We start from the raw sequence: 27,457 nt of genomic DNA on the forward strand, positions 1-27,457 counted from the left end.
TAAAGCATCTTTAAAAATTTTACAAAGCCAAGGAGAAAGTATAGAGGAAAAAGATTTTAAAAATTCTGCAGAATAACCATCTGGACCAGAGGCTTTACCGGAATTCATTGAAAAAATAGCCTTTTTTATTTCGGTTTCTGTGATAAGTGTATCTAAGAATACACTATCCTCTACTGTTAATTTTGGAATATTCAATTTCCTTAAAAATTCATCTATTATAGAAGAATCCTCAGCAAATTCTGATTGATATAAGGAATTATAAAAATCTTGAAAGGCATTATTTATCTCTTTATGGTCGATCGTCAGAGTGCCATCTTGTTTACGAATCCTAGTAATCTGTCGTTTAACTGAAGCAGTTTTCAATTGATTAGCCAATAATTTACCAGACTTATCTCCAGATACATAAAACTGGGTTCTAGATTTAATTAACTGATTTTCAATCGAAGAGGATAATAACAAACTATGCTCCATTTGAAGTTCCACTCTTTCTTTATAAAGTTCTTTGCTGGGGGTCACTGAATAAATCTTATCAATTGCTTTGATTTTATCAACCAATGTTAATATTTTAGAATTAGTTCGTTTCCTAACTCCAGCAGAGTATGAAATAATCTGTCCACGAATAAATGCTTTGAAAGTGTCCCATAAAATTCCACTAGAGATCTCTGCAGTAGAATTTGTTGAGAAAAACAAATCAATTTGTTGTTTGATAAAATTAACAAAGTCTAAGTCCTGCAATAAAATGGAGTTGAACCTCCAAGATTTAGCATTAATAGATGAATCCATTATCTTAATAGATAACTTCAAAGGTGCATGATCAGAAATGGTAATGGAGTCATATTTACAATCGATAGCATCTGTAAGTAAACGGTGATCAATGAAAATGTAATCAATTCTTGAATAATTATGATAAACATGAGAAAAGTATGAAAACTCTTTGTCATTGGGGTGTAAAAAACGTCAAATTTCGAAAATTGCTGAATCAGTCATAAAGGAATTAATAAGAGAGGCCGATTTGTTCGGAAGAACTTGGGTGGGCTTGGATCTATCCATCGAAGGATTTAAACAACAGTTAAAATCCCCACCCATTATCAGCCTGTACTGATTCAAATTAGGAAAGGATGTAAATAGACACTTAAAAAATTCAGGACAATCAGTGTTTGGAGCATAAACATTAACTAAAACAACTTTTTGATTAAAAAGTAGGCCAGTAATAAGCAAAAATCTACCTTGTGGGTCTGAAATTGTTTCATGGTGTATAAAGGAGGTTGAAGAGTCTATAAAAATGGAAACGCCTCTTACATTGGCTTGAGAATTCGAGTGATATTGTTGGCCTTTCCAAAACCTAAAAAAGTGTTGACTATCCACCTTCCTTACATGAGTCTCTTGTACAAAGATAACATAAGCATTCATTCTATGGAATACTTTGAATTTTTTTTCCGTTTGATCGGATGATTTAGATCCCTTCTTTTTGACCCCTTTACCTCATCCATCCATCAGTTCCCAGCCTCTCACTTCACCCTACTTCCTCCACCCGTGCTTCCCCTCTTCCCCCTCACCTGGTCTCACCTATCACCTTCCAACTTGTATTCCTTCACCCTCCCCCCCACCCTTTCTCATTCTGGCCTCTCTCTCTCCTTCCTTTCCAGTCTGTTTACTCCCCTCCAAAGCCGCTGACTCACCTGCTAATTGCCTCCAGCATTTTGTGCGCTCGTCTGCACATAGAGGACTTCAGTAACTTGAGTGAGCGCTGACTCTGCCAGCGGTATGCGATACTATTACCTACTGCAGGTGGCACGACAGAGTGGCGATCACCACCCACCCGGGTTCAACCTCCCTGTGACCACTCGGATTCCTCCCACATTCCAAGGACGTGTGGGCTAGGGTTAGTAAATTGGAGGCATGATGTGTTGCCACCGTAAGTTTGGCAACACTTGTGGGCTGCCCCAGTACATCCTCGCACTGTGTTTGGTCATTTACACAAATGAATCAGAATCAGATTTGATATCACAAGCATATGTCGTGAACTTTGTTAACTTTACGTCAGCAGTAAAATGAAATACTGATAAATAAATATAAAGAAAGAAAACTGAATTACTATAAATATATATATACTGTACGTCTATTAAATTGTTAAAATAAATAGTACAAAAAAAATCCACATAAAAAAAGTAATGAGGTAGTGTTCATGGGTTCAATGTCCATTTAGATATTGAATGACAGAGGCTGACAGAATGACAGAAGCTGTTCCTGAATTGTTGATTGTGTACCTTCAGGCTTCTGTACCTCATTCCCAATGGTAACAATGAAAAGAGAGCATGTCCTTGAGAAGAGACACTGTCTTTCTGAGGCACTGCTCCTTGAAGATATCTGGGATTCTATAAAGGCTAGTATCCAAGATGGAGCGGACTAATTTTACAAGTTTCTGCAACTTCCTACAATCTTGTGCAGTAGCCACCACCCCCCCTCCCAACACCAGGTGGTGATGCAGCCAGTCAGAATGCTCTCCACAGTACATTTGTAGAAGTTTTTTGAGCGTTTTAGTTGACAAACCAAATCTCCTCAAACTCCTAATGAAATATAGCCGCTGTCTCACCTTCTTTATAGCTGCATCAATATGTTGCATCCAGATTAGATCCTCAGAGATGTTGACACCCAGGAACTTGAAATTGCTCACTCTCTCCACTTCTAATGCCTCTCTGAGGATCGGTTTGTGTTCCGTCATCCTACCCTTTCTAAAGTCCACAATCAACTCTTCGGTCTACCTGACGTTGAATGCAAGACTGTTGCTGCGACACCACTCAAGTAACAGAAGTATATCTTGCTCCTGCACATCCTTTCATCACCATCTGAAATTCTGCCAACAATGATTTTATCATCAGCAACTTTATAAGACCATAAGATCTAGGCCAGTTGGGCCATTTGGCCCATTGAGTCTGTCCTGCTATTTCTTCACTGTAGATGTGTGTGCTATTGGATTAAGGCAGCTCACGCTGCACTTCTTGGGCACTGATATAATTGTTGCCCTTTTGAAGCAGGTGGGAATTTCCTCTGTACCAATGAGGGATTGAAAACTGAATGAATACCCCCGCCAGTTGGTTGGCACAGGTTTTCAGAGCCTTACCAGGTACGCCATCGGATCCTGCCATCTTGCGAGGGTTCACCCTCTTGACAGACAGCCTGACGTCGGCCTCCATGACAGAGATCACAGGGTTATAGGATGCTGCAGGATCCTCATAGCTGTGGTTTTATTCTCCCTCTCAAAGCGAGCATAAAAGACGTTGAGCTCATCTGACATTGATATCGCTGTCTTTCATGCAACAATTGGGTTTTTCTCTGTAGGAGGTAAAGTCCTGCAAACCCAGCCAGAGTTGACATGCATCTGATGTCGCCTCCAACCTCACTCGGAATCGTTTCTTCGCTCTTGAAATAGCTCTCCGCAAGTCATACCTGGCTTTCTTATACAGACCAGGAGCACCAGACTTAAATGCCACAGATATTCCCCTCAGCAGACTACAAACCTCCTGGTTCATCCACAGCTTTTGGTTTGAGAATCTACAGTAAGCTTTCGTAAGCACACACTCATGCACACATCCAGGCCTAAAGATGGCTCCCTGAATACCTTCCAGGGAAATGATGCATTTCACTGTAGGTTTTGATGACAAATAGATCATTTAAAATCTAATCTTAATCTTACAAAGCAGGTTTGTAAGATTGCAAACCATTTGGCCCATGCTAGCTCCTAGAAGTATAATCCAATTGCCCTCTATCCCCACTTCCCTGAACTCTGTAACTTCTTTTCTCCCACACATGACCTACCAACCCCCGCCCCTGATTCTTTTGCCATGTTCTTACACTAAAAGTAATTCAATTGGCCACCGATTCAGTTTTGGAGACAAATAATGCAGATTATCTCCGGATTATCCTAGGATTCTGTCTTTACAGATATCCCTAATAGGAAAATACATGTAATGCCCTGGTTCATACTTTTACTGTTATGCTGTATGTATTTCATTTTGGCAGTTCTGTAAGAGCTGTCTGTTCTGTTTTCAGCTTGTCTGGGTTCTTGTTGAAGATAAGGGATGAGGAGGAATGTGTACCATCCAATTAGGATGGTCGGAGTTAGGGGAGGTTTCTCTGGTGAGGGACACTAAGGCTGGGCTTGGAGCTTTTGTTCGAGAGGAGATGGAGAGAGAAGGCACTGGGGAGAACTGGTCATAACATACGATCCGGTGGGAGATCCGTTTGTTCGAGATGGATTGCGAGCGACGTTCGGAAGGCGGTGTGTGCTTTCACGTTGACTGGGGGCCCAACGTGTCAGTGACAGAGAAGTTCAAGATGAGATCCAACTTGTGCTCATTTGACTGTTTAATTAGAATGGGCCCTTTTCTTTTTGTTATTCTTTACTAACCCTTCAGTTAGGATTCATAAATACAATTCCTTTAATTGTATGCAGTCTGTTATTTAATGGCATTAATTTGTAAGAGGGTAGCAAATTACACAGCATACACACAATCCATTTTGGGTTGGGTTCGAGTGTGGCTCAATCTCACGAGTTTAGTGTGGCCGGAGCAGGTTGTCTTCCCTAGACTTACGCAGCCAAGGAAACCAGGGTGTTTCATACACAAAATTCACTCAGCGTCAAGGTAAATATTAGATTTATTTGTCACATGTACATTGTAACATATGGTGAAATGTGTCATTTTCATCAATAACCAGCACACTCTGAGGATGTGCTGGGACAGCCCAGTATGATCAACGACCCCTCGCACCCGGTACATTCTCTCTCCTGCCTCCGATTAGGCAGAAGATACAAAACCCTGTAGGTATGTACCATCAGGCTCAAGGACAGCATCTATCCCACTTTTATAGGACTACTTAACAGTCCCCAGTACAATAAGGTGGACTCTTAATCTCACAATCTCCTCGTTGTAGCCTTGTGGCTTATTGTCTGCCCGCACTGCACTTTTTCTGTAAGTGTAACACTTCATTCTGCACTCTGTTAATGTGCTTCCCTTGTACATCCTCAAGACACTGATGTGATATAATGATCTGAATGAATGATATTCAAAACAAGTTTTTCACTGTGCCTCAGGACAAATGACAATAACAAACCAATTTATCACTTGCCAATGTATTATGCAAACACAATTACCAGAAACATTTAAAGATGTTGACAGTTGACTCGGGCCAACTCATTTCATTAACCTGGGCCACATGGTCCTGGGCTCGGCCACTGGGGTCAGATCTGCTTCTCTGAATTGGTTCTGGCTAGGCAAACAAAGACACAAAGTTCCAATGTTGAAATCCTTATGGGGAAGGGACTGGAAGGGTCCTGCATGGGCAGCATGCACCATGTAAAGCATTATGATCAATGTTTTATAGCACCAGCATCAGTGATCAGGGCTCAACTCCAGCACTTATTCAGACCGTGTTGGTCGTTGATGTAAACAATGTATATCATTGGTATGTTTCGATGTTTTCATGTACGTGTGACAAATAAAGGTAAACTTTTCTTATTTGTTTGACTAAGCTTCTCCAAGAAAGATCATCCTGAGTTTTCACGACACATTTTCATAATACGATCTGATTAAAGGGGCTTTAATCTCTAAGAGTATTTGAACACACAGCCATTAGCCTCAGTTTTCACCTGGCTGACTTCAAATTTCTGGAAGCAAGGCCACATTCACTTGCCTCACAAAGTTGAACTTCTGTGACATCATAGCCAAGGTCCACTGTTTGCATTCACGATGTCACACAGAGAGGAGATTTACACAAAATGGCTGCGTGTGAGAACACCAAGCTAAGTGTGAACAAGCACCCGAGTGATAGCGGAGTGACAGGCAGTTAACAGTAATGTCCACAGGTCAGTCTCTCATGTTGGGTTATATTCAACTGGACTTCACAGCAGACCTGAGGGAGGTCAGACTTTTGAGAGTTCTTAGGGGCAGAAAAGAGTGTAATTGCCACCACTAAGAAGGAGGTGCTTGGGAAGCTGAAAGGTCTGAAGTTAGATAAGTCACCTGGACCAGGTGGACTACACCCCAGGATTCTGAAAGAGGTGGCTGAAGAGATTGTGCAGGCATTAGTCTTGATCTTTCAGGAATCACTGGGTTCTGGAATGGTTTCAGAGCAGTGGAAAAGTGTTGTGCAGTTGCTGCATTGGAGCCAAGAGCTATCTGTCCCTCCATAGTCACTGAAGCCTCCAGAAGAGCAAACTATTCTCTCCCTGGCAAAAATCCATTCCTTTGCCAAAATCACACAGACAGATTGTCACGATCATTATCACAATCCTGTTGGTGGGAGGATAAAAGAACATAAGAAAAGCATTTATGAAAGCTCTGAATCCACTCCATCATTAAGACTACCTCAGTCAAGCTCCTTGCTATGCACAGTTTGATTCTGTGTTTCTCAGGTTTACAAGGGCGCCTACATTCCAGAATTGTTAGTAGAGTGGTCTATTCCTCGGAGTTTAGAAGGATGAAGGGTGAGCTTATTCAAATAGCCCAGATCATCGGGATAGATGTTGAACTGTTTTCACTTGTGCAGGTGTCACAAATAGGGGGACACAACTATAAAACGAGGGGCCACTTTAAAAAGAAACAGAGGCCAAGAATCTTTGAAATTACATATACTTAAGGTAGAGAAAAGTTAAATATTTGAAAGATCAAAGAGTTGAAGGTTATGAGGAGAGCTAGATGAGGAGTTGAGACCAGCATAGGTCAGCCATCATCTTATTCAGATTCAGATTAATTTATTTAGTTATCACATGTACATGGAAACATACAGTGAAATGCATCATGCCGCACAAGAGATACCAGGATGCCGTGTTACCTCCAGGGTGCTAGGGTCCAGGATGTATCAGAGTGGCTGCAGGATATTCTCAAGGGGGAGGAGGAACAGCCAGAGGTCATGGTGCATATTGGCACCAATGACATAGGCAGAAAAGGTGAAGATGTTCCACGGAGTAAGTACTTAGAGTTAGGGAAGAGGTCCGAAGAGAAGGACCTCCAAGATCCTAAACTCCGGATTACTCCCTGTGCCGCGGGTTAGTGCAGGTAGGAATGGATGGATGAGTGGCTGAGAAGATGGTGCAGGGGACAGGGTTTCAGGTTCTTGGACCATTGGAACTTCTCTGGGGAAGGGGTAACCTGTACAAGAGGGATGGGTTGCACCTGACCTGAAGGGGAACCAATACGCTGGCTGCGAGACTTGCTGATGCTACCTGGGAGAGTTTTGCAGGGGGCTGGGAACCGGAACCTCAGGTCAGTAAGGGAAGGATCAGATCAAAAGGTAGATATATGGGAAAGTATTGAAAGGCAAAATTGAAATAACAGGTATGAGAGTCGGATAGTTTGAAGTGTGTCTATTTTAATGCAAGGAGTATTATAGGTAAAGGTGATGAACTTAGAGTATGGATCAGTACACAGAACTACAATGTTGTAGCCATTACTGAAACTTGGTTGAGAGAGAGCCAGGAATGGATGATTAATGTACCAGGGTTTTGAATTTTTAGGAAAAAAGGAGGAGGTAAAAGAGGGGGTGGAGTTGCACTACTAATCAGGGATAATATTACAGATGCACTCAGAGGAAACATATTGGAGGGGTCAGACACTGAGTCCATTTGGGTGGAACTCAGGAATAGGAAGGGTGCAGTCACACTGATGGGATTGTGTCAGGGTCCGGTCCGGTCCGTAATCTGAGTTCCGAGTGCTCCGGACTCCGGGTCTTGCAGCTGTCCATCCGGCCCCCGTTCCTGACAGATTGCACTACAGATCCCTAATTGCCTCTGGGACAGTGAGGAACAGATATGTAATCAGATTAACAAGGTGTGTAAAAATAATAGGGTTGTTGTCATGGTGAATTTCAACTTCCTTAATATAAACTGGGACCCTCTTAGTGTAAGGGGTTTAGATGGGGCTGAATGTGTTAAGTATCTCCAGGAAAGTTTCTTAAATCAATATGTGGATGGTCCAACCAGAGGAGGGGCTGTACTGGACCTGGTGTCGGGTAATGAGGCTGGCCAGGTTAGAACAGTGATAGGGATAGATAAAGATTGGAATGGTCCTTGTGGAAGAGTTTTAAATCAGAGTAGGGCAGATTATGAGGGCATTGGACAGGAACTAAGAAGTGTTAATTGGGAACACCTTGTCGCTGGCGAGTCAGTATCAGACGTGTGGAGGCTGTTTAAAGATCAGTTGTACCGAGTACAGGTAAGGTATGTTCCTGTTGGAAGGAAGGGCAGGGATGGCAAGATAAGAGAACCTTAGGTGTCCAGAGAGGTGATGAATTTAGTCAAACAGAAAAAGATAAAGTTTGTAAAACTTCTTAAGTCGGGATCAAACGAAGCACATGAGTATAAAGAAGCCAGAAAAGAACCAAAGAAGGGGATTAGGAAAGACGGGAGGGACCATGAAAAGTTCTTGGCAAGTAGGGTTAAGGTGAAACCCAAAGCATTCTATACATACAATAGAGCAAAAGTATAACTTGGGATAGAGGGAGGAACACTTGTTTGGGTGCAGAGAATGTGGGTGAGGTACTTTGCTGCAGTATTTACCAAAGAAAAGTGCTGAGCGTACAACCACATTAGGACATTTAGAGGTCAAGGAGGAGGAGGTGTTGGGCTTCCTAGTGAGTACTAAGGTGGATAAGTCCCTAGGGCCCAATGGGATTTGCCCTAAGTTATTGAAGGAGGCAAAAGACGAGATTGTTGAGCCCTTGACCAGACCAGTATCGCTGTGTCCTCAGGTGAGGTCCCAGAGGACTGGCGATTGGCTGTACTTCTGTTTAAGAAGGGAACAAGGCAAAATCCTGGGAACTATAGACCGATGAGTCTCATGTCAGTTGTAGAGAAATTGCTGGAGAAAACTTTTAGGGATAGGATGTATGAGCATTTGGAAACCCATGGCCTAATTAAGGAGAGCCAGCATGGCTTTGTGGATTGCAAGTGGTGTCTTACCAACTTGATTGAGGTTTTTGACAAGGTGATGAGAGTAGGGCAGTGGTTGTTGTCTACATGGATTTTAGTAATGCATTTGACAATGTTGCTCATGGGAGGCTAATCCAGAAGATTGAGATGCAGGGGATCCATGGTGAAATGTCTGTTTGGAATCAGAACTGGCCTGCACTTTGAAGACAAAGGGTAGTGGTTGAAGGGACTTATTCGAGTTGGGTGTCTGTGATTAATAGTGTTTCACAGGGATCTGTGCTGGGACCTCTGCTGTTTATAATGTATATAAATGACCTGGATGAAAATGTAGACGGGTGGGTTAGTAAATTTGCTGGATGTTTCCATGATTGGTGGAGTTATGGACAGTGTAGAAGACTGACAAACAACATAGATCAGTTGCAGATATAGACAGAGGTGGCAGATGGATATAAGGTGTTGCACTTTGATAGGCAAATGTAAGGAGACAGTACAGAGATAATGCCGAGCAGAGAGAACTTGGGACCCAAGTTCATGGCTCCTTGAAAATGGCTGCACAGGTTGATACGGTGGTTATGAAAGCTTATGGAATGCTTGCTTTTATGAGTCAAGGCATGGAGTTCAAAAGTTAGTAGGCTATATTGCAACTTTAAAAAACTCTGGGTAGGCCACATCAGGAGTATTGCATACAGTTCTGGTCACTCCATTATAGGAAGGGTGTCGAGGGAGCAGGAGAGGTTTACCAGGATGCTACGTGGTTTAAGAGGGCATGTGCTATGACGAGAGGCTGGATGAACATGGGGTGTTTCCTCTGAAGTATTGGAGGCTGAGGGGAGATCTGATAGAGGTTTACAAAATTATGATGAGAGGCATAGATAGAGAGGACAGAGTATCTGTTTCCCAAGTTGAAATGACTAACACTAGAAGGCAAGCATTAAAAATGAGAGGCGGTAGGTTCAAGAGGGATGAGAGGGGTAAGTTTTTACTCAGAGTTGGAATGTGCTGGCTGGTATGGTGGTAGAGGCTTTTAAGAGACATTTGGATAGGCACATGGATGTAAGAAAGACGTAGGGCTATGGACATGGTGTAGGTAGGAGGGATTAGTGTTTGGGTGTTTTTGATTTGCTTTCTAGCTGGTTCAGCACAACATTGTGGGCCGAATAGCCTCTTACTGTACTGTAGTCTTCTATGCTCTACTTGCATTAAACAACCAACACAACCAAAGGATGTGTTGGGGGCAGTCCACAAGGGTTGCCACACATTCTGGCAGCAATATAGCATCCCCACAATGTTCAGCAGAATTACCTACAATAAATTCAAAAAATTATCTTTCTCTCCCAATTGCAAAAGGGAAATCCTTCTTTAATGGCACTCTCATCACTTTCCAAAGGCCGAAGAAGCACAGAGGTGGGAAACCTGTAATAAATCAATGTTGGAAGCACCCAGTAGGTCAGCCAGTGACTGTAGAGAAAGAAAGAGTTAACATTTCAGGACTCTGTTATAAGTGAGGAGAGGGTCTCCAACTTGAAAACTTATTTGCAAGGAGATGAAAGATTATGGGGGTCCAGAGGAGGCTTACAAGAATGATCCCAAGAATGAAAGAGTTAATGAATGAGGAGTGCCTGGTGTCTCTGGGCCTGTTCCTGCTGGAATATAGAAAAATGAGGGATGTCTCATTGAAACTTACCAAATATTGAAAGGTCATAATAGATTGTATGTGGGAGGATGTTTCCAATAGTGGAAAAGTCTAGGGACCAGAGGACACAGCCTCATAATGGAAGGATGTCCTTTCAAAACAGAGATGAGGAGGAATTCCTTTAACCAGAGTGGTGAATCTGTAGAATTCATTGCCACAGATAGCTGTGCAAGCCAAGCCAATGGGTATATTTAAAACAGTGGTTGATAGGTTCTTGATTAGTAAGTCAAGTCAAACCAAGTCAAGTTTATTGTCATTTAACTATATACATGTACATCATCAAACGAGACCACATTTCTCTGGACCATGATGTAAAGCACAGTAGTAGACATAACACACACATAATACACAATAACTTCGGAAAGTAAGAATAAACTCTACAGATGAATTATGTAGAAATATTCAAAGTAAAGTGCATAAATTAAATATTGTAAGATACAGAACAAATTATCTGGTGACACTTCAAATGTGATGCAGGAGGGAGTTCGGAAGCCTGAGGGAAGAAGTTGTCTCCTGTCCTGACTGTTCTTTATGCATCGGAGTCTTCTGCCTGACAGTAGAAAGTCAAAGAGGTTGCTGGATGGATTGATAACACTTAGGGCCCTGCGTACACAGCACTCCTGATATATGTTCCTGATAGATGGTCTGGAGACTCCTATGATCCTCCCGGCCATTCTCCCAGTCCTTTGTAGGGATTTCCAGTCTGAGCTCGGTTGCTCTCATACCAGATGGAGATTCAGCCTGTCAGGATGCGCTCAATGGTGCTACTGTAAGATTGAGTTAAGATGTGGGGGAGCCTATCTAGTCTTTCCTTATAACTGAAGTCTTCCTACGCAGGTAACTTTCTTGTTAATCTCCTCTGTTCCGGCTCCATAGTAAAACTAAACTCGGTATGTAGGCTATGAATCTGTGGGTGGCTCTAGTTTCTAAAAAGGGGCAACCTTTGGTATCATTAGGCATTTACACAGGTTGCTGGAGCTGTGGATTAGCTTTACTTGTAACATTAAGTAAAATGAGTTGTTTACATTAACGTGTCACCATGCTTCTTGGTGGCAACGTAGCATGCCCACAACTTCCTGACACTAATCCGTACGCCTTTGGATTGTGGAGGAAGCTGGAGCATCTGTTGGAAACCCATGTGGTCAGGGGAAGAACGTACAAACTCCGTACAGACAGCAGTGGGAATTGAACCCCGAGATTACTGAGGCAGACAGTGTAGAAGGTTGTTCTACATTACAAAGGGTAATTCTACATTACATAAGATTCAGAGCTGGGCTGGGAAGTGGCAGATAGAGTTAAGATAATAAGCTTGAAGATGACATGACTTGCTCTTGCCCCCCTCAGCTTCCAATGCCTTGGCGTCCAGAGAGGGGGATCACAAAGCCGGCGAGCCTGCCTCAGGGGACTGTATGCTGGAAGCCAAGAGCGAAGGGGAAGAGAAGGCGGCGAGGAGGAAGAAGCAGAACCCATCGGCTGGGGAGGAGAGCCAACTCCCTCTGCTGCCCCCCACCATGGAGAGCTCCTCCGCCGCGTATGTCATCGAGTGGCTGTGTGCGCAGCCGGCCACCGGGCAGCGCGGCCCCGCAGAGGACCCGCCGTCTTTCCACGACCTCTACCACCGGGTCGAGGGCCTGCCATCCTGTGCCTCCTCCACCTCGAGCTGCTCCTCCTCCTCAGGCGAGGCGGGGGAACCGGGGCCGCGCAACGGCCTCAACAGCTACGTGCAGACCATCCGCTACTGCAGCTGCGAGCGACCGGGGGACTGCGGGCACAGCCGGCCCGAGGGGGGCGGACAGGGCCAGCCCGGCATCACCGTCACGGTGGGCGACAGGCGGGTAGATCCCCACCCAGCGCCGGGCCGCGTGGTTGGCGCCCGTCGATCCCCGGGGCAACCGCCGCGCGGTCGCTTGACTGGCTGTAGCCGATCTCCGGAGCAACCCGCTTGTGGTTGTGTTCAGTCTCCGGGGCAACCGGCGCGTGACAGCGACCGCACCCCGAGGCAACAACCGCCGGACGGCCCCTGCAGGTCTCCGGGGCAACCGGCACGTGAAAACAGCCAGGCGCAGCGGCAAGAGGGGCACGGCGACGCCGAGGCCGCTGAGCCTGTGGATGTCACTGCCCGGGCCGGGACCCCCGGGTCTGGCACTCGAGCATCGCCTGCCCAGGGCTGGGCAGTCGGGAGCGTGGTTCCGGAGCGGGGCGCTGGGTCTCAGGATGCGGTGGTCAGCGGACAGAAGAAGACAGAGCCCCGGCAAGGAGTGAGCGCTCTGGGAGAGGCAGTCCGGATACCTGGAGGGGCCGAGATGCCCCCGAGGTTATCCGGCCCGCAGGGCAGCGGCGGGCAGATACTGGCGCTCGGTACGTCTAAGGGAAGAGCCAGGCTTGTGGGCAGAGGATGACTATGGGTTCCACTGGGTCTTAGTGCACGAAAACAGGACATTCGGCCCATCTGCATAATACTGACCAAGCTGATCCTATCTATGGTTGGCACAGGCGAGATGGGCCGAAGGGCCTGTTTACATCCTGTATAATTCTATGACAGCATTTGGTCTGTGTCCCACTGGACTTTTTCAATTCATATACCGGTCCCAATACCTTTTAAATATTGTTGATCTACCTGCCTCAACCATGAGAACTTGCAAAGTTCATACAAACAACGCTGGATCAAAGCCTTGGAGTCTTGAGGCTGCAGCTCGACTGGTCGCACCACTGTATATACCACTATAGTTTGATTGCAACTGGGACATCCCCTACATCCTGCATTGCACATTATTTCCCTGCAACCTATAATTAAGTTTGTTTCTGTCAGATTGATGTTCAGTCATTAGCACAAGAGATTCTGCAGGTGCTGGAAATCTTGAGCAGCAAGCACAAGATGCTGGAGGAACTCAGCAGGCCACGTAGATCCTGATGAGGGATCTTGGTCCGAAATGTTAACAGTTTATTCACCTCTGTAGATGCAGAATTCCTCTACCATTTTGTGCGTGCTACCCTAAATGTCAGCTGTTTCTCTCTCTCTGGAGATACTGCCTGCCTTGTTAAGTATTTCTGACATTAGCTGGCTTTGTTTCAGATTCCCAGCTCGTGCCATTTGTAAATTTTCACTTTCAGTTCGTGTGAGAAGAATGCCTTGCAATTCTGCATGGCTGGGAGTGAAATTACCAGCTCCTTTTCCAGCCCTTCCAGATTTCATTTGCAATAACTCTATTGTCCTGGACAGACTAGAGGTAAATAATCTGCAGGTACTGTTGTTGATGTGATGTCGAGAATGAGCCGGAGGTGCTTGTGAAAGAAGTGACACAGTGGCTATAGAGTTCTGGGTTTGATCCTAACCTTTGGTGCTGTCTGTGAGGAGTTTGCACGTTTTCTCTGTGGGGTTTCTGCTCGGTGAACAGAGAATCGTGCAGCGTGGTCCAGGCTTTTCAGCCCATGACTTAACCTATTTTGCGATTAGTCTAAAGCTTCCCTCACACACAGCCCCCATTTCTCTTTCATCCATGTGCCCGTCTACATCTCTTAAATGCCCTTAATGTATCTGCCTCTACCACCGCCCCTGGAAGCATGTTCTGCGTACTTACAACTCTATAAGCAAAAAAAACTTGCCTCTGACAACCCTCCCTATACTTTCCAACAATCAACTTACAATTATGCCTTTTGTATTAGCCATTCCAGCCCTTGAAAAAAGTCTCTGGCTATCCACTCGATCAAAGCCTCTTATCATCTTGTACACCTCTATCAAGTCATCTCTCATCCTCTTGCATTGCAAAGAGAAAAGTTCACTCATCCTTCAAAAGGCATGATCTCTAATCCAGGCAGTTTCCTGGAAAATCTTTGAACCCTTTCTAAAGCTTCTATATTCTTCCTATAATGAGGCGATCAGGACTCAACACATCTCAAAGGAGATGAGAAACTCTTCCCAATAATAATACTAAAGGTAAGCTTTAATGTAATCAGTGCATCATCAGGGTTCAGGGACATAGAACAGTACGGGTCTATTAGCCCACGATGTCATTCTGACCTACTCCACCTTCAATCTAAACCTTCCTCCCATTTTTCCTTCATGCATGTGTCTATTAAAGAATTCTGCCCAGATCGTCCAGTTTCCTCTCACATCCCAAGGACATGTGGGTCAGTAACCCAGGTGTATAGGTGAGGGGTAGAATCTGGGGTTGAATTGATGGGAATGTGTGCAGGGAATAGTTTACAGTGGGTGTCGGAACTGATAAGAGACAACAGACTCGACAGGCTGAATCATCCTCTTCCAAGCAGAAAGAAGAATATGAAAAGAACTATGATTGTCATAAAATAATGCCCAAAAATTCGGTACCACATCACATTTTTGCAGCTCTCAAAATCATGTTTTCCCAAACAGAAAGGCGAGAGCTCCCATTTCTAGGTCAAATTGTATCACTCTGTAAACATAACCGGTGGGTGTAAGATATGGGGGCGTGTGGCAGGAAGAGGAGAGAGTCGACATTGGGGAAGTAGGCCATTCAGCCCTTCAAGTCTGTTCTGTTATTTAAATAAATTTTAGCTGGTCTGTGTCTCTTCCAATGATTGGGAATTTTTCAAAACTATTTCTCTCCAAGATCTATCCAGCTCATCCTTTCCAGTTAAGTTGGCATCTCAATTGCATTATGGGGTGGGGGGGGGGGGAGAATTCTCACCGTGGTAGCACAGTGTTTAGTGCAACACTCCTCGATACCAGCAGTCACCTATCTGGGTTCAATTCCAGCCACTGTCTGGAAGGAGTTTGTACTTTCTTCCAAAGACCACGTGGGTTTTCTCAGAGTGCTGCAGTTTCCTCGTACGTTTCAAAGACATGCGGACTAGGGTTGGTAAATTGTGGGCACCTTCTGTTGGTGCCGGAAGCATGGCAATGCTTGCGGGCACATCCTCGGACTGTGTTGGTCGTTGACACACCCACTGTTGGCTTCAATGTACGTGTGACGAATACAGATAATCTAATCTAACCTTGACATTTCATGGGTGGAGCTGCTTACCTGCTTCCTCCCTTGCATGCCCTGTTCACTGTGGGCGTGACACTTCACTCATTTTTGGATTTATGACCTGTGCATTCTTAACTGGCCATGGTCGTACAACATGGATATGGGATCTTCAGTCCAACTGCTCGATGCCAACCAAGATTGGCATTCCAAAATTTAAAGAGATTAATTTATTTATTTTTAGTTAAAGATACAACAGGGAATAGGCCTTTCAGGGTCTTCAAGCTGTACAGCCCCACAACCTAATCACAAGACAATTTTCAATGACCAGTTAACCTACCCGGTACGTATTTGGTTTTCGGGAGGAAACTGGAGGACCTGGAGAAAACCCACACATTCCACGGGGAGGACGTACAGAGACTCCTTACAGAGGACACTGGGTTTGAACTCCAAACTCTTGATGCCCCAAGCTGTAATAGGGTCCACTAATCATTATGCTATCATGGTGCCTAATAAAGATTTAAAGATCAGCAGATCTCCCAGTGAGGATGTCCTAATTCAGAGAAGTTTTTTTTTGGAGACATTCAATTTGCAATTAGAGGAAAATGCCTTTCATATTTAGTGACATTCACGCAAATGTGTATTAAGTCAGTGACTTTAAAGTACTAAATAACCTTTGTGAATTTTTTAACATCTTTATCTCACAGGCAATGAGAGTCTGGATGTTGGAGAAGGCTTGTCAGATGAGCAACTGTGCAAAAGACATGCCAGAGCTGGAGCAGATAAGGTGACAGACTTGACTCTGCTAAAGCAGTCGTAGGGAATTCTGTGTGACAGAATATTGCAAACCTAACTGCTTCATGGCAATTATCCTTTGAAGGATCGTATAGCGGAAATCTCTTTGGCCTGATGTAGTTGTGTCAGCTGTTTGGGGCAGCACTGTAGCCCATGACCATGTGGGTTTCCTCCGTGTGCTCCAGCATCCTCCCAAATTCCGAAGACGTACGGGTTAGGGCTTGTAAGTTGTGGGCATGCTGTGATGGTGCTGGAAACATGGTGACACTTGCAGGCTGCCCCAGCACATCCTCGGACTATGTTGGTCACTGATACAGGCAACCTAATTTAATGTACATGTGACAAATAAAACTAATCTTTAGAAACGATTTTTGAAGAGTTAGAGGGATGGTAAACCTTCAGGCCAAGACAGTGCGCCAGGGTGTCGGGACATCCCTCTGCCTCCAGCACTTTGTTTCCTTTTGCTCCTAATTGCAGCATTTCTAGATTCAATTCTTTGAAGTAGTAACAAAACAGTTTGATGAAGGTAGAGCAGTAGATGTTGTGTACATGGATTTGAGTAAACCCGTGGTAGACTCGTTCAGAAAGTCAGGATGCACGAGATTCAGGGAAACTTGGCTGTGTGCATTCAGAATTGTCTTGCCCAGAGATAGCAGAGGGTGGTGGTAGATGAAGTGTATTCTGCCTGGATGTTGGTGACTTTTCTACTCAACACCCTGACCTTGTATACCTATACAAAGCTTACAGTGAACTGTGCCATTTGCATCAAATCAAATTGGTAGAGATATACTGGGGGCAGCCTGCAAGTGTGGCCATGCTCCTGGTGCCATCACGCCTGCAGCCCATTAACTTTAACCTGTACGGAGTGTGGGAGGAGTGTCAGAGCACCCGGAGGAAACCCACAGTCACAGGAAGAACGTGCAAACTCCTTACAGACAGCAGCGGGAATTGAACCCTGATCTTACAGTGGCGCTGCAAAAGCCATGTGCTAATTACTAAACTAATGTGCCACCCTTTACCACCCTCTGGATTTGTGCTGCCACCTTCAGCAAACTAGGGACTTGTACCCCAAGATACCTCGTACGTCAGTGACATTACCCTATACTTTCCTCTTGCATTTGACCTCCCAAAGTGCATCATCTTGTCGCTTCACGTGTTTGCATTGAACTCCATCTGCCCATTCTCTGCCCAAGTGCTCTGTATTCTCTAATAGCTTCCTTAGCATCCCACATTTCCACAGGTTTCTCACTGTACGGGTGGTATGCAGGACAGGTTTCTCACTGTGTGGGTGGAATGCAGGACAGGTTTCTCACTGTGGGTGGTATGCAGGACAGGTTTCTCACTGTATGGGTGGTATGCAGGACAGGTTTCTCACTGTGTGGGTGGTATGCAGGACAGGTTTCTCACTGTACGGGTGGAATGCAGGACAGGTTTCTCACTGTGTGGGTGGTATGCAGGACAGGTTTCTCACTGTGTGGGTGGTATGCAGGACATGTTTCTCACTGTGTGGGTGGTATGCAGGACAGGTTTCTCACTGTACGGGTGGTATGCAGGACAGGTTTCTCACTGTGTGGGTGGTATGCAGGACAGGTTTCTCACTGTGTGGGTGGTATGCAGGACAGGTTTCTCACTGTACGGGTGGAATGCAGGACAGGTTTCTCACTGTGTGGGTGGTATGCAGGACAGGTTTCTCACTGTGTGGGTGGTATGCAGGACATGTTTCTCACTGTATGGGTGGTATGCAGCACAGGTTTCTCACTGTACGGGTGGTATGCAGGACAGGTTTCTCACTGTACGGGTGGTATGCAGGACAGGTTTCTCACTGTGTGGGTGGAATGCAGGACAGGTTTCTCACTGTACGGGTGGTATGCAGGACAGGTTTCTCACTGTGTGCATGGTATGCAGGACAGGTTTCTCACTGTACGGGTGGTATGCAGGACAGGTTTCTCACTGTGGGTGGTATGCAGGACAGGTTTCTCACTGTGTGGTATGCAGGACAGGTTTCTCACTGTGGGTGGTATGCAGGACAGGTTTCTCACTGTGTGGTATGCAGGACAGGTTTCTCACTGTGGGTGGTATGCAGGACAGGTTTCTCACTGGGTGGTATGCAGGACAGGTTTCTCACTGTACAGGTGGTATGCAGGACAGGTTTCTCACTGTGGGTGGTATGCAGGACAGGTTTCTCACTGTGTGGGTGATGCAGGACAGGTTTCTCACTGTGTGGGTGGTATGCAGGACAGGTTTCTCACTGGGTGGTATGCAGGACAGGTTTCTCACTGTGTGTGTGGTATGCAGCACAGGTTTCTCACTATGGGTGGTATGCAGCACAGGTTTCTCACTGTGGGTGGTATGCAGGACAGGTTTCTCACTGTGTGGTATGCAGGACAGGTTTCTCACTGTGGGTGATATGCAGGACAGGTTTCTCACTGTGGGTGGTATGCAGGACAGGTTTCTCACTGTGTGGGTGGAATGCAGGACAGGTTTCTCACTGTGTGGGTGGTATGCAGGACAGGTTTCTTACTGTACGGGTGGAATGCAGGACAGGTTTCTCACTGTGTGGGTGGTATGCAGCACAGGTTTCTCACTGTATGGGTGGTATGCAGGACAAGTTTCTCACTGTGTGGTATGCAGAACAGGTTTCTTTGCTGTACCTTAGTACAGCAAGACAACAATAAGCCAATTTACCAAATACCAGTTTTCCAACTCTCATCATTTCTCATTGTTCAAACACCTCTTTCAGGAAACTCACATGTCAGGAGCGTCTGTGTCACTGGAGAAGATGTCGACAGAAGAAGTTTGCAGATGGCGGACGGACTCTGGCTTCCAATCGTGTGTCCATCATGACATAGGTAAAAAGACTAGTGTTACACTGAGGGAACACAATCTGCTGTAACACGGCTGAAAACCTGTGGGGACCCAAAAGGCCTCCTCATTCCATATATTTTTCCATACTTTCTAATGATACAGCAAGAAGCCATTTGACCCATTGAGTCTATACTGGTCCTCAGAGCAATTCCGCTTCCCTGCTAAATTTTCCACCTCCCTGCAAACACCCCTTTTGCATCAGTTCACTGCAGCCACTTACTTAGCAATCTACAAATTTTGTGGATGTGGAAGAAAACTAGAGCACCTAGGGGCACCCACACCATCGCAGGGAGAGCTCAGGATTGAACCCGGGTCGCCAGGGCTGTGATGCACTAGCCCTACTGTGTTACCTTCACATCAGTGACAGGTAACTGGGATGCGGGACCTGGGCCTTTACACGGTACAGTGAGTGTTGGAATCTCTTAGAAACATTTCCAAAAAACAAATCCATCCTAGTCATCACCCTATGGTTACCAAAACTGTGACCTTATTATAGAGGCCTGCCAAGAGCATGCTGCTGTACAATATTCAATAGTTCCATTTAATATCAGAGAAATGTATGCAGTATAAATTTGCAAAGAAAAACAATTTCAGGATGTATATTACATATATTTCTCTGACATTAAATGTATCTATTGAAACCTATACATCCTGAAATTCTTGTTCTTCACAGACATCCACAGAAACAGAAGAGTACCCCAAAGAATGAGTGACAGTTAAAATGATGGAACCCCAAATCCCCCCACTCCTCCCACACTCAAGCAGTGCAAAGAAATGACCTGCACTATTCCTGCACTATAACAACAACTTTCAGTGCTTTGCCTATTTAAGTACCTGTTTCAATGCCTCTTAAACATGGCAATATAATCATAGAGTCATACAGTGTGGAAACAGGCCCTTTGGCCCACTTGTCCATGCTGACCAAGATGCCCACCTAAGCTAGTCCCATTTACCAGCATTTGGCCCAGATCCCTCGAAACCTTTCCTGTCCAAGTACACATCCAAAGGCTGCTCACCCTCTGTGATCTCTGCTGCTCTCCGTCTCGCTGATCACGTGCTCACCCAGATTCCCTACCACAGCCACGTGTCCCTTCTGGGAACTTGTCTCCACCCCTACCGTCACAGGGAGAGCTCAGGATTGAACCCGGGTCGCCAGGGCTGTGATGCACTAGCCCTACTGTGTTACCTTCACATCAGTGACAGGTAACTGGGATGTGGGACCTGGGCCTTTACACGGTACAGTGAGTGTTGGAATGTCTTAGAAGCATTTCCAAAAAACAAATCTGTCCTAGTCATCACCCCTACCCCTGCCTTCTTCTGCCCTTTTACCTGTTCCACCTATCTTATAGCTTCTTACTTCATATTCCTTTCCCCACCCTACCTCAACTGGTCTCCCCTATCACCTGTCAGCTTGTATTCCTCACCCTCCTCCCACCAACTCATTCTGGCTTCTACCCCCTGCCTTTCCAGTCTTGATGAAAGGTTTCATCCCAAAACAACAACCACTTATTCCTCAAGTTCCTATTAAAACTTTTCCCTCTCACCTTAAACCTATGTCCTTGAGTTCCTCGTTCCTCAACCTGGATGCAGAGATTCAGATTGACGGGTTCACTATACTCGGTCAGGATAGGATTGTTGAGTCTCTCAAAAGCAGAGGTGGAGGTGTGTGCTCCTCATAATCAACTCCTCTTGGTGCACAAATGCATCAGCGATGCCCCAATTCTGCTCACCAGACTTGGAATATCTCGCAGTTAAGTGCCGTCCATTTTACCTGCCGCGGGAGATTTCAGCGATCATTTTGGTAGCAGTGGACGTTCCACCTCAGGCCAATGTCAGACAAGCTCTAGATGATCTGAGCAATGGGATCAACAATACTCAAATGGCAAAATAGTACAACTGTGGCTGACAAGGGAAGCCAAAGCTAATGTAAAGCCAAAAGAAAGGGCATCCAACAGAGCAAAAGTTAGTGGGAAGACAGGACTGGAATGCTTTTAAAACCCTACAGAGAGCAACTAAGAGAATTACTAGGAGGGAAAAGATGAAATATGACAGCAAGCTAGCAAATAATATCAAAGTGGATTCTTAAAGCTTTTTCAAGTATGTAAAAAATAAAAGAGAGATGAGCTTTGATATAGGATTGCCAGAAAATGAGGCAGGAGAAATAATAATAGGGGCCAAGGAGATGGCAGATGAACTAAATGAGTATTTTGCATCAGTCTTCACTGTGGAAGACACTAGCAGTGTGCCAGATGTTGAAAGGTGTGAGGAAAGAGAAGTGAGTGCAGTTGATATAACTACGGAGAAAGTGCTAAAAAAGCTGAAAGACCTAAGGGTGCATAAGTCACCCGGACCAGACGAGCTTTAGTTTACTTCAGAATCAGGTTTATTATCTCCTGCATGTGTTGTGAAATTTGTTAACATAATATAGAAGAAGAAGAAGAAGAAGAAAATAAATAGATAGATAGATAAGTAAGTAAGTACATCAATTACAGTATACATATACTGAATAGATTTAAACCAGGCAAAAACAGAAATAATATAAATAAAATGAGGTAATATTTACAGGTTCAATGTCTATTTAGGAATCAGATGGCAGAGGGGAAGAATCCTGAATCGCTGAGTGTGTGCCTTCAGGCTTCTGTACCTCCTACCTGGAGGTAACAGCGAGAAAAGGGCATGCCCTGGGTGCTGGAGGGACCCTAGATTTCTGAAAGAGGTAGCGGTAGAGATTGTAGAGGCATTAATAATGATCTTTCAAAAATCATTGGGCTCTGGCTTGGTGTCAGAGGACTGGAAAATTGCAAATGTCACTCCACTCTTTAAGAATGGAGGAAGGCAGCAGAAAGGAATATAGACCAGTTAGACTGACCTCAGTGGTTGGAAAGATGTTGGAGTCAATTGTTAAGAATGAGGTTATGGGGTTCTTGGAGACACAGGTCAAGATAAGACAAAGTGAGCAGGGTTTCCTTAAGAGAAAATCTGGCCTGACGAACCTGTAAGAATTCTTTAAGGAATTTACACGTAGGATAGATAAAGAGGATGCTGTGGATGCTTCAGAGCGATTGCGCAACCACTGACTGCGACTCCAGCCTTGAACTCCAGGCTGGGTCTTCACGTGCTGCGATTGTGACTCCTGTCTCCCCTTCCCCCATCATCACTCTGCAATCCCCTCTCCCTCAGATCCCATTGTCAGCTCCTGGGCCCTCAGAGGCTCCATCTTCCTCTCACCCCAACCCTTCCCTCTCCACTGACACTACCAGCCTCTCTCCCGCCCGATCCCATCTCTCATCCGTGCCGGGTCTTTACCATTCCCTCCGACTATCAACTCTCTGAGGCAGAGTAAGGGTCTCAGCTTTGTTCCCCTTCGCCTACACCTCAGCAAGTTCCGTGTATGCCATGACACTGAACTCTTCTTCCGCCGGCTCCAACTCCGAGCTTACTTCTTTGACAAGGACTCTCCTACCCCCACCGATGACCCCTTCTCCCGTCTTCAACCCTCCTCCTCTTCATGGATACCCCACTCTGGTCTTCTGCCAGCTTTGGATCTCTTTATTGCTAATTGCCGACGGGACATCAACCGTCTTGACTTCACCACACCCTGTTTCAATTCCAGCCTAACTCCTTCCGAACACTCTGCTCTCCGCTCCCTCCGCACCAATCCCAACCTCACTATAAAACCCGCTGATAAGGGGGGAGCTATTGTTGTCTGGCGTACTGACCTCTACCTGGCCAAGGCAGAGCGACAACTTTCTGATACCTCCTCTTATTTACCCCTTGATTATGACCCCACTAAGGAGCACCAGGCCACCGTCTCCTATACCATCACCAACCTTATCAGCTCTGGGGATCTCCTATCCACTGCCACCAACCTCATAGTTCCCACACCCCGCACTTCCCATTTCTACCTCCTACCCAAGATCCACAAACCTGCCTGTCCAGGTAGACCCATTGTCTCAGCTTGCTCCTGCCCCACCGAACTCATTTCTGCATACCTTGACACTGTCTTATCCCCACTTGTTCAATCTCTTCCCTCCTATGTTCCTGACACTTCTCATGCTTTGAATTTTTTCAGTGGTTTTAAGTTCCCTGGCCCCCACCGCCTTATTTTCACCATGGACGTCCAGTCCCTATATACCTCCATCCCCCACCAGGAAGGTCTCGAAGCTCTTCGCTTTTTTTTGGATTCCAGACCTAACCAATTCCCCTGTACCACCACTCTCCTCCGTCTAGTGGAATTAGTTCTTACTCTCAATAATTTCTCCTTTGGCTCCTCCCACTTCCTCCAAACCAAGGGTGTAGCCATGGGCACCCATATGGGTCCCAGTTATGCCTGCCCTTTTGTTGACTTTGTGGAACAATCCATGTTCCAACTCTATACGGGTATCTGCCCCCTCTTTTCCTTTGCTACATCAACGACTACATTGGCGCTGCCTCTTGCATGCATGCTGAGCTCGTTGACTTCATTAACTTTGCCTCCAACTTTCACCCTGCCCTCAAATTTACCAGGTCCATTTCCGACACCTCCCTCCCCTTTCTTGATCTTTCTGTCTCCATCTCTGGAGACGGCTTATCTACTGATATCTACTATAAGCCTACAGACTCTCACAGCTACCTGAACTATTCCTCTTCCCACCCTGTCTCTTGCAAAAATGCTATCCCCTTCTCACAATTCCTCCGTCTCTGCTGCATCTGCTCTCAGGATGAGGCTTTTCATTCCAGGACCAAGGAGATGTCTTCCTTTTTTAAACAAAGGGGATTCCCTTCTTCCACCATCAACTCTGCTCTCAAACGCTTCTCTCCCATTTCCCGCACATCTGCCTTCACCCCATCCGCCCGCCACACCACTTGGGATAGGGTTCCCTTTTTCCTCACCTACCACCCCACCAACCTCCAGGTCCAACGTATAATTCTCCATAACTTCCGCCACCTCCAACGGGATCCCACTACCAAGCTCATCTTTCCCTCCCCCCCCTTTCTGCTTTCCGCAGGGATCACTCCCTACGTGACTCCCTTGTCCACTCGTTCCCCCCCCCATCCCTTCCCACCGATCTCCCTCCTGGCACTTATTCTTGTAAACGGAACAAGTGCTACACCTGCTCTTACACTTCCTCCCTCACCACCATTCAGGGCCCCAGACAGTCCTTCCAGGTGAGGCGACGCTTCACCTGTGAGTCAGCTGGTGTGGTATACTGCGTCCGGTGCTCCCGGTGTGGCCTTTTATATATTGGTGAGACCCGACGCAGACTGGGAGACTGTTTCACTGAACACCTACGCTCGGTCCGCCAGAGAAAGCAGGATCTCCCAGTGGCCACACATTTTAATTCCACGTCCCATTCCCATTCTGATATGTCTATCCATGGCCTCCTCTACTGTCAAAATGAATCCAAACTCAGGTTGGAGGATCAACACCTTATATACCAGCTGGGTAGCCTCCAACCTGATGGCATGAACATTGACTTCTCTAACTTCCGTTAATGCCCCTCCTCCACTTCTTACCCCATCCCTGACATATTTAGTTGTTTGTTTTTTTTCTCTCTCTCTGCCCATCACTCTGCCTGTTCTCCATCTCCCTCTGGTGCTCCCCCCTCCCCCTTTCTTACTCCCCAAATCTCTTACTATCTTTCCTTTCAGTTAGTCCTGACGAAGGGTCTCGGCCTGAAATGTCGACAGTGTTTCTCCCTATAGATGCTGCCTGGCCTGCTGTGTTCCACCAGCATTTTGTGTGTGTTGTTGTGGATGTTGTATATTTGGACTCTCAGACAGGGTACCATACATGAAGTTGCTTATAGTGGTTGATTGGTAGGAGGCAGCAAGTAGGAATAAAAGGATCCTCTTCTGGTTGGCTGCCAGTGACTAGTGGTGTTCTACGGAGGTCAGTGTTGGGAAATCTTTTTATGCTGTATATAAATGATTTAGATGATGGAATAGATGGCTTTGTTGCCAAGTTTGCTGATGTGGAGATTGGTGGAAGGGCAGGTAGTGTTGAAGAAACAGGCTGCAGAAGGACTTAGACAAATTAGGAGAAGGGCAAGAAAATGGCAAATGAAATACAATGTTGGAAAATGCACGGTCAGGCACTTTGGTAGAAGAAATAAATGGGCAGATTATTATTTAGATGGGGAGAGAATTCAAAATGCAGAGATACAAAGGGGCTTGGGAGTCATTGTGCGGGATACCCTAAAGGTTAACCTCCAGGTTGAGTTGGTGGTGAAGAAGGCGAATGCAATGTTGGCATTCATTTCTAGAGGTATAGAACATAAGAGCAGGGATGTGATGCTGAGGCTCTGTAAGGCACTTGTGAGACCACACTTGGAGTATTGTGTGCAGTTTTGGGCTCCTTATTTTAGAAAGGATATACTGACATTGGAGAGGGTTCAGAGAAGATTCATGAGAATGATTCCAGGAATGAAAGGGTTATCGTATGAGGAACATCTGGCTCTTGGTCTGTATTCCCTGGAGTTCAGGAGAATGAGGGGGGGATCTCATAGAAACATTCCGAATGTTAAAAGGCCTGAACAGATTGGATATGGCAAAGTTATTTCCCATGGTAGGGGAGTCTAGGACAAGAAGGCACAACTTCAGGATTGAAGGACGTCCATTTAGAACAGAGATGCGGAGAAATTACTTTAGTCAGAGAGTGGTAAATCTGTGGAATTTATTGCTACAAGCAGCTGTAGAGGCCAAGCCATTGGGTGCATTTTAGGCAGAGATAGATAGGTTCTTGATTAGCCAGGGCATCAAAGGGTATGGGGAGAAGGTAGAGGAGTGTGGATGACTGGAAGAATTGGATCAGCCCATGATTGAATGGCGAAGCAGACTTGATGGGCTGAATGGCCTACTTCTGCTCCTATATCTTATAGTCTTATGGTTTTAAATAAATGTGCAGACGATTTTCTAAATGGGAAAAAAAATCCAAAAACCTGTGATGCAAAGGGTCTTGGGACTCCTTGTACAGAACACCCTAAAGGTTAACTCATGGGTAGAGTCGATGGTGAGGAAGGCAAATGCCATGTTAGCATTCATTTCAAGAGGTCTAGAATTCAAGAGTGGGAACGTGATGTTAAGGCTTTATAGGACACTGGTGAGGCCTCACCTTGAGTATTGTATACAGTATTGGGCTCCTCATCTAAGAAAAGATGTGCTGGCATTGGAGAGGTTTCAGTGGAGGTTCACAAGGATGATTCTGGGAATGAAAGGGTTATATGAGGAATGTTTGATGGCTCTGGGTCTGTACTCACTGGAATTCAGAAGGATGAGGGGGAGGATCTCATTGAAACCCTTTGAATGTTGAAAGGCCTAGACAGAGTAGATGTGTAAGGGATGTTTCCCATGGTGGGAGAGTCAAGAACAAGAGGGCACAGCTTAGGGATAGAGGGATGTCCATCTAAAACAGATGCTGAGAAATTTCTTTAGCTAGAGGGTGGTGAATTTATTACCACAGACTGCCATGGAGGCCAGGTCATTGGATATATTTAAGGCAGAGCTTGGTAGGTTCTTGATTGGACGTGGCATCAAAGGTTATGGGGAGTGGGGCTGAGGAGGGGATAAAAGGAGCAGATTTGATAGGCCAAATGGCCTAATTCTGCTCCTATGTCTTATGGACAAGGGAAGCACAGGAGCACTTACAGGACTGCTTTGAATCAATGGACTAGACCGCATTCAGGTATTCATTTTCAAATCTGGATGAGTATGCTGCAGTCGTTCATTAGAACCTGCGTGGATGAGTGTATGCTTATGAAAACCTGCTGTACATTCCCAAACCAAAAACCGTGGATGAACCAGGAGGTACATAGTCTGCTGAGGGCTAAATCTGTGGCATTTAGGTCTGGTGACCCAGGTTTGCAGAAGCAAACCAGGTATGACGTGGAGGGCTATTTCAAGCAGCAAGAGACAATTCCAAGTGAGATTGGGGGCGACGTCGGATCCAGGGTTGCAAGACATTACTTCCTACAACGTGAAACCCAGTAGCGTGAATGGCAGCAATACTTCACTACCAGATGAGCTCAGTGCCTTCTATGCACTGATGTTAGACTGCCTTTAAGGAGGGTGAACTCTCACAAGGTGGCAGGCCTCGATGGAGTACCTGGTAAGCTCTGAAAAATTGTGCCAACCAACTGGCAGCAGTACTCAAGGACCATTTTCAATCTCTCACTGCTACAGTCGGAAGCTCCCACCTGCGTCAAAAAGGTAGTAATTAAACCAGTGCCTAAGAAGAGTCGTGTGAGCTGCCTT

The 27,457-nt window shown here is 45.6% G+C and overlaps 1 protein-coding gene across 1 annotated transcript in view; it reads left to right on the forward strand.

Moving 5' to 3' along the window:
- The first annotated feature begins 9,471 nt into the window (after window positions 1–9,471).
- The window catches only part of LOC140723002 (uncharacterized), an 86,594-nt gene continuing 68,608 nt past the window's right edge, over window positions 9,472–27,457 (forward strand). Inside the window, exons 1-4 of the mRNA XM_073037632.1 lie at window positions 9,472–9,550; window positions 11,964–12,977; window positions 16,273–16,352; window positions 19,101–19,209. Of these exons, the coding sequence (XP_072893733.1) occupies window positions 9,472–9,550; window positions 11,964–12,977; window positions 16,273–16,352; window positions 19,101–19,209 (1,282 nt within the window). The remainder of the gene's footprint in view (window positions 9,551–11,963; window positions 12,978–16,272; window positions 16,353–19,100; window positions 19,210–27,457) is intronic.

This window comes from Hemitrygon akajei, chromosome 3, assembly GCF_048418815.1.
Source record: "Hemitrygon akajei chromosome 3, sHemAka1.3, whole genome shotgun sequence".
Classification (NCBI taxonomy): domain Eukaryota; kingdom Metazoa; phylum Chordata; class Chondrichthyes; order Myliobatiformes; family Dasyatidae; genus Hemitrygon; species Hemitrygon akajei.